Source organism: Cyprinodon tularosa, unplaced genomic scaffold (assembly GCF_016077235.1).
Source record: "Cyprinodon tularosa strain WSP-4 unplaced genomic scaffold, ASM1607723v1 ctg31, whole genome shotgun sequence".
NCBI lineage: Eukaryota > Metazoa > Chordata > Actinopteri > Cyprinodontiformes > Cyprinodontidae > Cyprinodon > Cyprinodon tularosa.
In genome coordinates, this window is record NW_024039019.1 from 1,188,023 (window position 1) to 1,204,873 (window position 16,851).

A 16,851-nucleotide genomic window follows, 5' to 3' on the forward strand; every position below is an offset into this window, starting at 1 on the left:
CTAAATAAAACATTTAATGGTTTGTGCTAACAGACAAGATGTGAAACATTTCTGGGGTCATAAAATTGATCATGTGAGAACACTATAAAATGATTACTGCTCTTTAACAACAGCGGCATTTACTCTAATTACTCTGCAGTCTTATTTAAAAATAAATGTAATACATGTTACACCAACTTTAAAAGCTAATGTTGCTAATATATCAACTGTGGATTATATCTTCATTTTTTTTTCAGCATCCTTCTGAGCTTTGGTCCAGGCTTTAGGACCTGGGGGTATTTTGTACTCCCACTGCTTCATTGGGGCGGAACGGCCTGGAAATAGAAGCCTATGGCACAGAGATTACTTGTCTTCCAGAATAATAGCTCCTTTTCTCAAACTTCTATTCTGCTTCCTCAGATAGCTCCTGCTCAGAAGTTCTGTGTTTATGGATCTATGTGAATCTATCTAGGCAGCAACCCTTCTGACTTATTCCAAAGGCCTTATAAGGTAACTATAAGAATATGGGGGAGGGAGTTGATCGTGGAAGATAAATTTCCTGGCATGTCTAAAGACAACAAGTTTGCTTATCTGGGCTCTGATGTTAAGGCTTCTGATAAGGAAGTTAAACATGTTTAGTTGTTGGAGCTAAAAGTTGGAGGAAATTAATGTAGAAGTCTGTGCTGTAGGTCAGAAAGGATGTGTTTGTGAAGTCATGTGAGAAGGCTGCAGCTTTGACCTGATTTCATTCACAATTCTTTTACTTTATCAGTATAAAAACTTTATATGACAATAAATCAGAACATTGAGTTTTAATTCAAGTTTCAATTTTTGGGCCTGGACAGATGAGCTTGTTTTTAACCAATAGTTCCACAAGTTGAGTTCAGATACACTATAATGATCATAGACACTCACTAAGCAGTGTCTAAACACAAAGTTAAGAAAACTGTAGCCGACATATTTTAAAAGGATCCAGGCTAAGTCAGGCATGGCTTCGCCTTTTTGTTTGTCTTTAAAGCTTAAAGCAGCCTGTAAGAACATGTCTGGGAGTCTGAGAGGCAAGCAGAGCTTCTTCAGGCTCAGAGTCCCTCTCTGAAAGTGGACAAAGTTATGTGCAGCAGCACATGGTCACACTCCCACACAACAAAGAACCAATCAGAATCAACCACATTCCTTCCACTGGATGAACTGGATGCAGATCCTAGTCATGAACATCTAATAACTTAATTCAGTTTAAGTTAAGATAAAAGGGATCATAAATAATTTACAATATTTACCAAAAGGTAAAAGGTTCCCATGTGTTCCCAAGTATTTGCAGTTTTTACAACTGTAGAGATTTATTTTGTTTTGCAAATGTGCATATTTTGTTGCTTATTATTGAGTTTCTGAATGTTTAGGGGTGTGGCTTCTGCTTCAGGGCTAGTCAGGTGATTGAAGTGGAGCCACACAATTTTTTGACCTCATTTACACTTCTCCTAATCTTCTTTTATATATTTTTGATGGATATTTCATACCTGTATCGTTTTGAACTAAATGGTTGAACCTAACAGTGTGTCATGATCTGCCATAATAGCTGACCTTAATTATTCACTTCATTCACCTGTCTAACTTTGCTTGCTTCCTAATCAGCGCTCATCTTGTTTATGGACATGAATGTCTTGATAATCCTTGACTCCTAAACATTTAATTAGACTGTAATATTCTGCAACTTCAATGATAAAACAATAAACAATTGGACTATGTACAACATGCGCACAAGCCAAAGCCACATCAGTTTTAGGTTTACAGTTAGGACATGTTTTTAAAACTCCACCCAGAATGGAGCCAGATACAAACGCTTGCCAACTCAAATTCTACAAAACCCACTGACAAAGATTGGTTGAAAAGATATAGAAAAAACAACATATTTTATGTCCAAACGATGTCTATATTTGGTTAAATAGTGAGAAATCGTTTCAACATCCAATATTGCACTAAGGTGGGAAAAAAATCAGACTTACCGAACAGAGCCCAATTTTTAACATCTATTTCTGGACTAGATCAAGACTCTGATGAACCGACCAGATTTAGCCTAAAAACCAACGTCTAAGTGTTTGAGGGGAACAGTGGTGGCAGAATATTTCTTTATGCGTGATTATGAGTCTGCAAAATGAGGAGGAAAATGCAATGAGGACCAAGAAACAGATTTTTGTCCAATAGATCATTACATCACACTGATAAATGACTTTATGTGTTTTCCAGGTTCTCTGCTGTTATACAACAATGTGGCTAACATGTCTGGTGTCGTTGGCCCTTCTGAACACAATAACCTCAGCTTCCACCGCGGCTTCAGCAGATAAAGTTCTCAGTAACCACGCCGCCATCCTGGCTGACAGCAGCGCAGATTTAGCTCTCAGCCTCTACCTGAACATGGCAAAGGGAAAAGGCGTAGAGAACATCCTCATTTCCCCTGTGGTAGTGGCCTCCTCCCTGGGTCTGGTGGCTCTTGGGTGGAAGGGCTCCACCACCTCAGAGGTAAAAAAAATCCTGAATGCAGCTAAACTTCAGGACGAACAGCTTCACGCTGGTTTTGAGGAGCTCCTCAGTGAACTGAGTGACCCAAAATCTCGTAATGTCACTTGGAAAATCGGTAGCCGGCTTTATGGGCCTAGCTCTGTAACCTTTGTAGATCACTTTGTGAAGAGCAGTAAGAAGCATTACAGATGTGATCATTCCAAGATTAACTTCAGAGATAAAAAGAACGCGGTTAAGTCGATCAACGAGTGGGCCGCCAAGTCCACCAACGGCAAGCTGCCTGAAGTCACCAAGGATGTGGAAAACATGGACGGGGCAATGATCATCAATGCTATGTATTTCAAACGTAAGGGTATAACTGTGTCTCTGTGAGATATTTAACTCTGTTCTGTAAAAAAAAATCCAAATAAACCTGCCATTTCCTCACAGCTCACTGGGACGAGCAGTTTCACCCGACGATGGTGGACAACCGAGGGTTTCTGGTGTCCAGTAGCTACACAGTGTCATTACAGATGATGCATCGCACAGGTGGGTGAACTCTGACCTCTACATGAGCCAGTAGGTAGGCTGCAACAACATCACAGCCAACAGGTGTCCTCCTCACTCTTAGAATATTGGTGGAATATCATTTCTGATCATAAACTGCTTAGCTGGATTCAAAAATCACAGATATGAAACTAAACAATTTTATTTAAAGGCACACTGTGTAACTTTTAACCACTAGGGGTGCTAGACCTGTAACTGTGATAAGTTAAAATGGTAGATATTATCAATTAGACCATAAGAGAATTGATTGAATTCATTATTTAAAAAAAAAACGGTAATACATTAAGAAGAGAAATCAAAAGTGGGTAATCTGGAAAATCATCTGATTTAAAAAGGGTTAAAACGCTAAAAAGTGGTTTGCCTTACTTGGTTTGTTTTCTTCTTGATTGTGTAATTTGTGGTTAAGATGTGTGAATTTACAGTTTACGAGGCGATCTTGAACTAGACATGACGCTGTCTGTCTCCGCCCACATGCCTGGAGATGCCGCGGTCTTTTCCTCATTAGAGTAAAAGTTCTCGCTGAGGAAACATCTCTTTTCATTGTTTTTATTCCTCCCCATTTTCAGGTATGTTGTCACTGTTAAGACGAAGGTACTTTTTATCAGTTTGATTAAACGGTATAATTCAACATGGAAAAAACAGAAAAACGCCCGTTTTCTCCTTTTTCTCCTCAGAAAACGATTCGTTTTCCCGTTTTGTGGTTTCTGCACATAAAACCAAAATCCAATAAACGGCTTGATTTTTGTTTTTTTGTTTTCGCCCCCTAAACGGAAAAACCAGTCAATTTTCGGTTTTAGAAGTGGGCGTGGCTTTCAAGCCCGCCGGTCCAGTGCCCTTCAAAATAAAGGCATGGCATGGAGAAACTTTCGCTGTATTTCCTGCCCTCATCGTAGCTTTTGCTTGTGTTCGAAATTAAAGCAGGTCTTATACATATATAAATATATACATATATTTAGATGTAATATATATTTATATTTTTTATAGCTACAGGGTTTACTCGGAATAAAGTCATCAGAGAGATTTAACTGCGACAGAACAGACATGGTAAATTTGACACTCACGACAGGTATTTTAAATGACCAGCAGATGTCGCTGTGCATCTATGGGACAATTAATCGCAATGTCAAGCGTATTTTACCTCCTCATAGTCAATAAATGGAACATTTATGAAACGGAGTGCTGTGTGAGGAACTTCATTTTTGTGGCGGTAAAAAATCTGGAATTTTTTTTTTAGATATATCTGGGAAAACAGCCAATACAAACAGGAGTGAGGTAGAAAAAATTATAGATCTCTCTCTCTCTCTCTATAAATATATATATATTCACTTTGAATGTTGAATTCACTGTGCTTTAACACATGTGGAATTATATAATTATCAAAAAAGTGTGAAACTGCAAATATATCTTATATTCTAGGTTCTTCAAAGTAGCCACCTTTTGCTCTGATTACTGCTTTGCACACACTCTGCATTCTCTTGATGAGCTTCAAGAGGTACTAGTTTGCCCTTTTGCTTTCACTCTGTGGTCCAGCTCACCCCAAACCATCCTGATTGGGTTCAGTTCCGGTGATTGTGGAGGCCAGATCATCTGGTGCAGCCCCCTATCACTCTCCTTCTTGGTCAAATAGCCCTTACACTGCCTGGAGGTGTGTAAGGGGTCATTGTCCTGTTGAAAAATAAATGATGGTCCAACTAAACCAAATCGGATTGAATAGCATGTAGCTGCAAGATGCTGTGGTAGCCATGCTGGTTCAGTATGCCTTTAAGTTTGAATAAATCCCCTAACCCAGCAAAGCACCCCCACACCATCACACCTTCTCCTCCTTGCTTCACGGTGGGAACCAGGCATGTAGATTCCATCCGTTCACCTTTTCTCCGTCGTAAAAAGACACGATGGTTGGAACCAAAGATTTCAAATTTGGACTCATCGGACCAAAGCACAGATTTCCTCTGGTTTAATGTCCATTCAATGTGTTCTTTAGCCTAATCAAGTCTCTTCTGCTTGTTGGCTGTCCTTAGCAGTGGTTTCCTAGCAGCTATATTACCATGAAGGCCTGATTCACACAGTCTCCTCTTAACAGTTATTCTAGAGATGTGTCTGCTGCTATCGGACCAAAGCACAGATTTCCTCTGGTTTAATGTCCATTCAATGTGTTCTTTAGCCTAATCAAGTCTCTTCTGCTTGTTGGCTGTCCTTACCAGTGGTTTCCTAGCAGCTATTTTACCATGAAGGCCTGATTCACACAGTCTCCTCTTAACAGTTATTCTAGAGATGTGTCTGCTGCTAGAACTGTGTGGCGTTGACCTGCTCTCTAATCTGAGGTGCTGTTAACCTGTGATTTCTGAAGCTGGTGACTCTGATGAACTTATCCTCCGCAGCAGAGGTGACTCTAGGTCTTCTTTTCCTGGGGCGGTCCTCATGTCAGCCAGTTTCTTTGTAGTGCTTCATGGTTTTTGCCACTGTACTTGTGGACACTTTCAAAGTTTTCCCAATTTTTCAGACTGACTGGCCTTAATTTCTTAAAGTAATGATTAATTTCTTAAAGTAATGAATTTTTCTTTACTTAGAATTTGTATTATGGCAATAAAAAAGCAGCTAACAGTCTATTCAGTAGAACTATCAGCTGTGTATCCACCTGACTTCTGCACAACACAACTGAGGGTCCCAACCCATTTATAAGGCAAGAAATCCACTTATTAAACCTGACAGTGGACACCTGTGAAATGAAAACCATTTCAGGTGACTACATCTTGAAGCTCATCAAGAGAATGCAGAGTGTGTTCAAAGCAGTAATCAGAGCAAAATGTGGCTACTTTGAAGAACCTAGAGTATAACACTTATATTCAGATGTTTCTTTCTTTATTCTTAAGTATATAATTCCAAATGTGTTAATTCATAGTTGTGATGCCTCCAGTGTGAATCTACAATCCTCATAATCATGAAAATAAAGAAAACTCTTTAAATAAGCAGTTGTGTTCAAACTTGTGGTCTGTACTGATTACATATATATATATATATATATATATATATATATATATATATATATATATATATATATACTGTCTATATACAACTCAAGGAGGTTTGGTGTGTTATAACAAGGCCACTGCTTTTCTTTCCTCATTTTTATTTTAAAAAATTACAATGCGATTTTGAGCCCCTAAAAGAACATTGGAGAGCAAAAAAAGTACTTTCTTGTGCACACTAGTTGTGCACAGTAATTACATTCCTGTGCACAACAAATACTCAAGCTGTAGAATGTCATATTTTAAATTAAAATTGTGTTGTCACATATTTGAAATTTAGCATGGTCTTGAAGAGGCTAGACATAAAGGTAAAATAAGAACAGAACCTGGTGACAAACAACTACCTTTAACACTGCAAAGCTGTCACAAGTTGTACAACAAGGCAAAACAAGACCAAAACAACAAACCTCCAAAAACATAAATAATAATAGACTTGAAGAAACTGGCTCTGTGCTGTGAATAGCTCTGGATGTTAGAGCCGAGTCTAGATAGGATGTTGCACAAGCTGCTGTAAGTGAAGAACTATTCACACCCTCTCTACACCACTGAAGAGACAATTAAGTGTTCACCACCAGTGTGTTGTAACATTAGAATAGCTCATGATCAAACAGTCGTTGAGATGGTTCACTAACAATTACCAAATTTGATGGCAAAACAAAATTTATTATTTTACTAAATGACAGTATAGTTCTCTCTCCTGACAGTTGCAGATTAAGTCATATTCTTTCTGGAGTTCAAAGACCTCCCATACAGGTAAAAAAATGCCCAGGTTAAAGTTATTTAGAAAGGCAAAAATGTTTTTTAAATATCTCAAACTTATTCAAGCTGAACCATAGGCTGACATTTCAATAACTTCACAGCATTATTTAAGACAAAGTTTTATTAAAGTGGAATGAAATGTAAAAACTAGTTACATAAGGCAATAGCTTAAAGTTTACAATAGAACATAACATATTTCCAGTTTTTGTACATAATTAAGTAATGTGCCATTAAGGTTTAAAGGCAATTCATGTAATTAAGACATGAAATTAAAGTAAACATTTTTTACTTTTTGCATTATGTTAAACTACGCACTAAAACATAATATTTGATGCCAGTTGTCTCTGGATAAACGTTTACAAATAAAATGAAGCAATACTCTATGCATTAAAGAAACGGCTTCACAAATAAGTAACTCCACTAGTAGTGTGAATTTAATTTCTAAATTTCTTTATGGGGCAGTGATAAATTTTACATTCAAACTGGAACAGTGTTTTTTAAATATGTAGTGAAAAGTTTACAACACTGTCAGAGTTAAAACATTCATTACAGAAATATTTTCCTCCTCTAGGAAGACAGAATCATGACAGTAACTTTCACTTCAGGGTGTTTTCTTTTGTGTAGAGTTTAAATTGATCCATCTCCAGCAAGAGTTCTTAGAGGACTTTAAAAGTGTAGCACAAAATAGGAGGGTATGCACAGTTCAGGGCATAAATCAGTCCCATAAGCAGTGGACAAGCTTTCGCTGTACTCTTGCATCCTGGGACAATCTCATAGCTGTCAGATTTTGAAAACAGAGTTACTGACATCACTGTGCTGTCCTCGCCCTGAGTTTTCCCAACTTTTCAGCCGGCTAGACAGCCAGACAACGACGCTCCAATAACCAAACTTCTTTCTCTTTTCAGTTGTTTATTGAAGAGTGGCCTCTGACCACTGCCATCGCTTTAGCCATCGTAAACTGTAACATACAAACATTACAAATCAATCACTCTTGTAGCAAGCCAATAAGTTCAGCATACAATTATTTACACCACAGTTACATAAGGCAAAATGACTTATGCTAGATATTGTTACAGATTAACGCTTCAGAAACATCAAATCAAAAACTAATAAACTCAGAAACAGCTTCTTCCCCTGTGCTGTGAGGGTATCCCATCTGATGTGAGACAGTGGTCTAACACATTTCTTTCTTTCTATACAATATTTGAATTTGAAATATTAAAAACTATATAAAATAAAGCAGGAAACCTAAACCTAGCCGGAGTGTCTGAAAGAAATTTCACAATGGTAACATGCTGCGATAATTACCCATTTATGAATCACTTTCAAACACTATGTCACTTTAAATGAACCCCTTGTTCAAGATTATTTTTAAATGTTTGAAAACATGACCTACCAAGCAGTCCTAAACAAGTCATATTCCTTCTTCCCATGGTACAGTATAAGGCTGGAGATAATGGCTTCTCTTCTCACCTCAATGCTCTGTTTCTGTGAACAGATTAAGAACATAAACATAAGCATTATAAATACACAATGAGCATGTGAGGGAAGTTTAAGACTTAGGGGTGTCTTGAACCGATTGTGTGACCAGATATCAGAGAAAGAGCGAGATGAAGTGGGTGACTGAGGGAGCGATGGAGAAGGAGCAAAGTCAGTCAGTGAGGTGGGGACAGACAGGCAGCTGAGGGCAGCAAGACATCGTATTTTATTTCATAAATATAAGTAATAAGTTACGTCAATGCTGATACATCAATGGTGTCTTACAATGCAATAAATGTCACAGGCTTGTTATTGAGGTAGGTAGAGTAGTATTGTAATATTGTTACATCCCTAGTAGAGCACAAAGAACAGAAAAATACTGGGATGGTCCTGTTAATCTACATGAAGCACTTTACTGCATTGCCAAAGAATTTGGTCTGTCTGTGAATCAGAAAAAAGTAGGTCCATCTCCCTGTAAAATATATAAACAAGCAAAACCAGCACACCTGACTCAGTCGGTCCAGGAGCAAACTCGTCTTGGGCCCCAAAACTCCCCCCCCTGGCTTTCATCAGCTTTCGTGTGTATTTGTCAAGTTTTTGCCTGGTTTGATCCACTGGAATGGTTGTTGTTCTCCTGAATTCCTCTTTGATCTGAATCAACAAAAGATTCACAAGTACAACTATATTTTGATTGAAATTTACATGTTCAAATGGAGCATGAATTAGTTAATTAAAAATTATTCATTAAGCATAGTTACAGCTTAACAAAGGGCCACAAGAGAAAATAGGTCCTACAAAACAGTGAAATAACTTTTTATCTGTTATTTAAAAAAAAAACAGTTAGAACAATAATAAATAAAACAGAACAATAATAACTTACCTGTGAAATGACTCAAGTGCTACATGTTGCTCTGTGATCCTCAGACGTCTGGACACAGAAAGTCGGTCCTGTTGTAGCCACAGTGCGCATGCGTTGTGCGTTCGTCTCAAAACCCTGCATTTTCATAGTAAAGTTTGTTTAGAATGTAAGTGTATGTACATACAATAATTCATATTTAATGGTATAAGGAAACCTAAATACATCTCACTCTAACTATATAATTCACGTATTACTTAAAAATATTGAAAAACTCTATATCTTACTGAATCTTAAACTATAAATTAGAATGACAGTTATTCTAATAGAATTTACTGCAACAAAAAGTATTTTTTTCCCAACTCCAATCACTTCTAACCTCTTAACGTTTATAATCATTTTCATCCCCTTTCACAGCGACAGGTTTGTCACCTCAATCGCTGCCTTGATCAGACAAATCTCTATTGCGCAGGGTGCTCTGCGTAATTACGCATGCCAAAGACTCAGTTTCACGTTCTCAGATTTTGTTGGAGCGGACGGAATTAATTCGTAAAGACTGTAAAGGGACAAGGACAAATGACGGGTCTGAGCCAAAGCCCCTGATGTTACATGTCCCCTCATATGCGAGTAAAAAGTGCGAATCAACATGTACCTTTATGCACATCTGAATTCAAGCGCAGGACGATGTGCCAGCGCAGAATCAAATCACCCAGCCCCGGCAAGACTGTTAAAATTGAATTTGCATAGTATCCTATCAGTATGTATTTACATAACAATATTATCTTGCTGTAGAGGTACAAACATCTCAGGCATGGAAATGCAGGGATAATTTTTTTCACCTCACTCGTGATTTTATTGGCTGTTTTCCCAGATATATCTCTAAAAACATTCCAGATTTTTTACCGCCACAAAAATGAAGTTCCTCACACAGCACTCCGTTTCATAAATGTTCCATTTATTGACTATGAGGAGGTAAAATACGCTTGATATTGCGATTAATTGTCCCATTGATGCACAGCGACATCTACTGCTCACCTGTCGTGAGTGTCAAATTTACCATGTCTGTTCTGTCGCAGTTAAATCTCTCTGATGACTTTATTCCGAGTAAACCCTGTAGCTATAAAAAATATAAATATATATTACATCTAAATATATGTATATATTTATATATGTATAAAACCTGCTTTAATTTTGAACACAAGCAAAAGCTACGATGAGGGCAGGAAATACAGCGAAAGTTTCTCCATGCCATGCCTTTATTTTGAAGGGCACCGGACCGGCGGGCTTGAAAGCCACGCCCACTTCTGAAACCGAAAATTGACTGGTGTTTCCGTTTTGGGGGCGAAAACGAAAAAACCAAAATCAAGCCGTTTAATGGATTTTGGTTTTATGTGCAGAAAGAATCCGTGTATCATTCGTTCTTTCTATTTTCAATTGCCAATCAAAAAACAAAAAATAAAAAATTGACTGGTTATTTTGTTATTTGTTTTTTATGGTTAAACCAAAAACGAAAAAAGGATTTGTTTTTCATATATCAATTCTAAGCTCAGATCAAGAATACGAAATGGAAAAACGGACAGCAACGCAGAATTTGTTTTTAATATTTAATCGGTACAGTTTACGTGACCCGGAAATAGCTCTTTGCGCAGCAGTTGGGGTAATGAAGTGGCTACCATGGCGACGCTAGAACCACACACTATGTTGATCGAGAAGCTGTTTGTTGCTAGTTAAAAGTACAGTGCACAGAAAAGTTTCAAGAAAAAAGTTATACCTGGAAAATCCTGCAAATTTTCTCCGTTGTCATGTCCTCCTCAAGAGTCACACGCTTGGATCCTCGAAATAAAACGTAACTGTCCATGGCTGATAGGTCCGACTGCCTTATCTGGTGCAGTTTGATCGAACGTGGTGGGAGTAAGCCAATTGTTTTTTTAGCTAACGCTCCACCAAACTTCCGGGTCATGTAAACTGTACCGATTAAATATTAAAATCAAATTCTGCGTTGCTGTCCGTTTTTCCATTTCGTATTCTTGATCTGAGCTTAGAATTGAAATATGAAAAACCAATCCTTTTTTCGTTTTTGGTTTAACGATAAAAAACAAAAAACAAAATAACCAGTCAATTTTTGATTTGTTGTTTTTTGATTGACAATTGAAAATAGAAAGAACGAATGATACACGGATTAGAAACCACAAAACGGGAAAACGAATCGTTTTCTGAGGAGAAAAAGGAGAAAACGGGCGTTTTTCTGTTTTTTCCATGTTGAATTATACCGTTTAATCAAACTGATAAAAAGTACCTTCGTCTGTTAAACATATTTAGCGTGATTTTAGTAATCAGCTAACATGTTAAAGCAATGTTAAATGTGTTTGTTATAATTTAAGTTATTCAGAAGTGTCGTGATGTGTGTAAGTGTGGGCGTGTCAGTTGGCTCCCTGCTAGAAAGCACCGACCATCACAAAGTTGTAACGGGCGTCGCCATTTTGAATCGTTTGTAGATGCGCATAAACGCTTTTGGTGGTGTATTTTGCACTTATTTCGGAGGTTTTGCACACATTTATTTTTGTACGAGTTTTTATTACATTATTAGTTTGTGTTGAAGCATAAAGTTGTTTTTCTAATGTGTGAGGAAACAGTTACCTTTTAATGAACAAAGCTATTTATTAGTTTTTTAACGGGTTATATGATGTGCTTCATTTATTTTATTAAAATAAACACGTTTTGGTTTTATAATGTTAATCTCAGAGAACCTGTTGCTTGTTGTAGGGCTTATGCCTCAGGTAAATACTATATTAGTAAGATGCGTGCACTCTCTGTACCCAGGCATTTTTGCTGTAAGATTTTATAAATGTTAATTGTTGTAAAACCAATACTTCATTAGAGTAAAAGTTCTCGCTGAGGAAACATCTCTTTTCATTGTTTTTATTCCTCCCCATTTTCAGGGGCGTAACATAACTGCCCATATTTTTCTCCTAATAAACATCTGTCATTGTCCCAAGTCTTCTGACCCACATTCAGAATACATTGAGGAGACAGGTAGGGCACATTTAAGATTAGTTAAAAGTTAGCTAAGATTAGTTAAAATTAGTTAGGAATAGTTTATTTATTAAAAAAACAAAGACGACACGCAGAGTTTCTTCAGTACGTCTGGAAAAGAAGGGAGCGGGAGATGAGAACGACAGCACTAAAAGGCTTCCCGCGTGATACGTGCACGATCCACCAAGGGCCGTGAGCGGTGCTGAAGGTCCGTAGGTGGGAAATAAACAAGCTTACAGTGGGAAAGGTGGCTGCCAAGTAGCTCATTGGTAGCTTGGCCAATTAGTCCGCGTGGTGGCGGCGTAACAGTCAGCTCGGCGTATAATGAGCATGACGGCTTGAACTGAAGTGGGATTTTGAGCCTAACAGCCTCATACAGCTAACAGGAGAAAAGTCACAGAAACCACAGCAGCACCCTGTCAACATCGAAAATAATAACAGATATATGACTGTATACTAGGAGAAAAGTGTTAATTTAACAATCTAATAATAAAGTTGAGGAAATAGAATTGGTTTTACAGTACATCCGGCTTCTTCTTTCAGTCTGCGCCAACAAACAAACTCCTTTCCAAGATTTACTCTTGGTTTTCCTCAATCTCTTTCCCGTTTTCTCTTTTTAGCCTCCTCAAAAGGTTAAAACTTTTTCCTTGCCTCAACCATGACCAGTAGTCAAGCAGACGGAAAAATAATAGAGCTAAAGCCTTAGCTCCATGACTATAAAAGAGCCTATGGCTTTAAAGCGATACATTCTTCTAGGTCACATGACCTGACCAATGACGGTGCGTCTTCTCTTAACTTACATAGTCGGTATTTCAAGAGGGGAGCCCCGCTCGTAGCATTGATAGTGTCAAGCACTGTGTAGTGGCCTGAGGAACCATTTAAAATAACTCATATGCATCAACTCTTTAGGTCACAAAGTCTGTGGTGTGCCTTTAAAGGCATAGTTCAGATATTTTTTGTGAGGGTACATTTCATGTAAAAATCATGATCAATGGATCCCTTGGTATTTTGTTCTGTAAGTTTTCTCACCTGAAAAAAAAATTATGTTTAACCAAAATTTTATTAATAAACACAGTTAATCAGTTTAATTGATTATTTAAATAATCATCAACTAATTTAGTAATCAATACATTGTTAACTGGAGTATACACTTTAAAATATTTCTTTAGCTGACAGAGTGGCCATTTATATACCACCAAAAGGGAGGACATTTTTACTGCAAATCAATAAATTACTAAGGTGTACATAAGAATCTGGTATACTCTAATTTATAGTACAAATTTGTGGGGTTTAAAGAGAATGCTTGTGTAGCTGAATAGGATAAAAAAAAAAAAAATGTTGGTTCACAGTATTTCTATTTAATTCATTGTGGTGTTAAAAAAAAACACTGAACCACAAACCAACAAAAAACACAAACCAGAAAACAATCCAACAGAACATTTACAGGTGCTAAATGCAAAAATAGCTGAGCTGCAGTCATCGTCACAAAGCTGTGCTAGTGTCCCACATCATGACCAGCCTGTGCACAAAAACAGACCCGTAAAGGATTTAAATACAACATATGATTAAAACGATGCTCATGAAAAACAATATGCAGCAACAACAAAGACTGTTGAACCGTTTATATATTTGGTTCCTCCTGTTTAATGAAAGAAAAACCCACAAAGAACACAGAAAAAGCTTTAATCTAATAAAAGTAATACATAAGAGTTATTTAAAAAATGAACAAAATGAAAGACAGACATTGCTTTTCCACCAAGCTTCAACAGAATTACTTTTAAAAATAAATGAATAAAAATAAGCCTGTGTAAAAAAAAAAAAAGGGCTCGTCTGTAAGATTCGGTAACAGAGTTTATTGATTATAAACACCTGTGATGCTAACGTGTCCCATTATGTGGTATATATTAGGTATACCCTGAAATCTGCATCCCAAAAACAAATTTGTATACAATATAAGATTGTATAGGAGTATATCTTTATATTCTTAAAGATGGAATAAAGAAAACAAAGATTTGCTTTAAAGTTGAAGAGATTCCTCAAGTGTAAGGACCGATGTAAGGCTGACATTTTTAACATTATATTCTCAGGTCTTTTTGACTTCTACGATGACACCACCAATAAAGTGTCTCTTCTTAGCATGCCTTTGGCTCATAAGATGTCCACAATGGTGCTGATCATGCCCTACCATGTGGAGCCCCTGCAGAGACTAGAGAAGATGCTGAACAAAAAGCAGCTGGACACCTGGATGGGGAAGATGAAGCAGACAGTGGTGGCTGTTTCTCTGCCCAAAGTCAGCATGGAAGTTAGTCACAACCTGCAGGTAAAACATGCAACACTTTATGAAGCTCGGTTTGAAAGAAATTCAGAACCATGACCTTTTAGTTACACAGACTTTTTCTGCTATTTCTTTAGAAGCAGCTTCAGGAGCTGGGCCTCACCGAGGCTGTGAACAGATCAAAAGCAGATCTCTCTAACATCTCTGGGAAGAAGGATCTGTACCTGTCTGCTGTGCTCCATGCTGCTGCTTTGGAATGGGACACTCATGGAAATGAAATTGATACCAGCATCTTTGGATCAGACAAACTAAAAAACCCTAAGCTCTTCTATGCCGACCATCCTTTTATTTTCTTTGTCAAGGACAAAAAGACTAATTCAGTCCTGTTCATTGGCCGAGTGGTGAGGCCAAAAGGAGAAAAAATGAGAGATGAGTTATAGATGATCAGATGAGTCATTCCGGATATTCTGGGTATTTCTAAGTTCTTATAATTGGTATAATTAGGACAGAATTCCAAGCATTCCAAAACAGAAAGGATTTGTTTTAAAGTATTTTGCTAAATGAGTTTTTAACTTGATACATCATAAGACATTAAATAGGTGGATATACTGAACTATGGAAGGAAAACATCAAAATACAAAAATAATATAATTGTGATGTTTTTATATGTTTGTGTGAACAACAAAGGTTTCTTTTTCACTTCTAGGCACCTTGCTCAAATTTGCTAAAGAAAAAGCTGCCCAAACTTTTTTTTTTCTTTGTACTGTTGGAGTTTTTTTTTTTTTTTATTCAGGCACTCCAGATGCACTTGCCCACATAATAAACCTAACGAATAATAATAATAATAAAAAAAAAAAACTATTTCTGACTTTTAAAAGACAAAATTAAAAATTTGATTTAAAAGAATAAAGGTCTGTGTGTTATAGTTTTTATTTTTTGGGACTTTCACTTTTCAGTTAACAATCATTCTGTTTTGTTGATCTTTGGTTTATTTCCCATTTTTAAGCAGGCTCTAGTTACTCTCTGTTGCCCCCTTGTGCCTGTCTCCTTCCCCCTAGCTCCTTTCAAGTCTCTTCCATCCACACCTGCTTCATATCCGTTGGCTACACCAGTCTTTGTTCTGTCTCCCATATATATTCTCCCTGTGCAGTTCTTCAGTGCCGGTTCCTTTTGGTTGTTGCTTCCCCATCTCTGGCTCCCCACCTAAGTTTTCCTGATGTTTGCTGCTTTTTGATTCTAATTATTTTTATGTTTTTGGATGTTTCCCTCGGTTTCTCTTTACTAAACCAACAAGAACTCATCTCTGCATTTGGGTTGTCAAGCAACCTCTACCCTCACCATGACACTGTGACACATTTCACTTTGAGACAAACGAGCTCATTTCAATTATTATTTATTCCTTGAAGTATAGAAGTTTATGGCAGCAATATCTCTAGGTGAAGTTTATGCTGATAATGTTTAAAATTAATCATGAGCCTTTAGAATAAAGAGAGAAGGAATGAATATTATTAGTTGTGGGAAGATGACCAAAGATCACCTGATCAGAACGCTACAGAATTAAAGTTACTGGAGCGGGAGCCAATATATTAATTGATTAAATCAATGCTTGAATAAGATCATTTTGACTTTACCTTTTTCATTTGATTAAATTTAACAATGGGCTATATGAGCAGGCCATTGGTTCATCTCTCTCTGCCCTCAGTCTTCACTCCCATCACTGTTTAGTTAGTAAACCATCTAGGAGCCCAAGTCATATCATGTGTGCTATAGAAATCTTTGGGAGTCTCCGTTAGGATGCAGCAAAATTTGCAGAAAAATATGGGTATATTCAAGGCAGCTAGTGCTGCAGCGAAAGCAGACCCATCAGCAGCTGAGAAGGGAGCAGAGCAGAGACCCAGCAGGCTGCCAAGTTAATGCTCAGCAGCAGATGAGGAGAGGAAGGTAAAGTTGTAGGTTTTCTCTGAGGTAATGGTATGATTGTCTGTCAGGATTTATTTAGACATCTTTCTCCTCCTTCATCCATCTTCTCCACATTCATGGATGCATGACAGAAGCATCTGCTTCTATGTGATTCTCCCAGTTAACTAATCATGCTGCAGACAAATGCTTTTCTGTTTCCTCAAAGTTTACAGAGTCAGCTTTTCCTCTCAGTGAAAGAGAAACCTGGTGATGGCTCCTAGGCAGGCTCCCTGTAGGCTGATTTGTACAGGTGCTGGTCATAAAATTAGAATATCATGAAAAAGTAGATTGATTTCAGTAATTCCATTTAAAAAGTGAAACTTGTATATTATATTCATACATTACATACAAACTCATATATTTCAGATGTTTATTTTGTTTAATTTTGATGATTACAAATGACAACAAATGAAAATCTCAAATTC

General features: G+C 37.3%; 1 protein-coding gene and 1 long non-coding RNA gene across 2 annotated transcripts; one reads left to right on the forward strand and one right to left on the reverse strand.

Moving 5' to 3' along the window:
* The first annotated feature begins 299 nt into the window (after positions 1–299).
* LOC119788150 (serpin H1-like) lies at positions 300–15,261 on the forward strand. The gene is made up of 5 exons (XM_038292319.1): positions 300–489; positions 2,221–2,839; positions 2,923–3,021; positions 14,280–14,512; positions 14,605–15,261. Exons 2-5 carry the CDS (start codon positions 2,242–2,244, stop codon positions 14,905–14,907), a joined length of 1,233 nt encoding a protein of 410 aa, XP_038148247.1. The 5' UTR covers positions 300–489; positions 2,221–2,241; the 3' UTR covers positions 14,908–15,261.
* Positions 7,162–8,862, reverse strand: LOC119788151. The gene is made up of 3 exons (XR_005281427.1): positions 8,810–8,862; positions 8,221–8,312; positions 7,162–7,782 (listed from the first exon to the last, which is right to left on the reverse strand). It is a non-coding gene; the product is annotated as an uncharacterized LOC119788151 (long non-coding RNA).
* Positions 15,262–16,851: the final 1,590 nt, after the last annotated feature.

Excerpts from the sequence above, each read along its gene's own strand:
- LOC119788150 (XM_038292319.1), top strand. The coding sequence starts at position 2,242 with ATGTGGCTAACATGTCTGGTGTCGTTGGCCCTTCTGAACACAATAACC. Across the intron at positions 3,022-14,279 it reads ACAGATGATGCATCGCACAG|GTCTTTTTGACTTCTACGAT; the intron begins GTGGGTGAACTC and ends TTATATTCTCAG. Across the intron at positions 14,513-14,604 it reads AAGTTAGTCACAACCTGCAG|AAGCAGCTTCAGGAGCTGGG; the intron begins GTAAAACATGCA and ends CTATTTCTTTAG.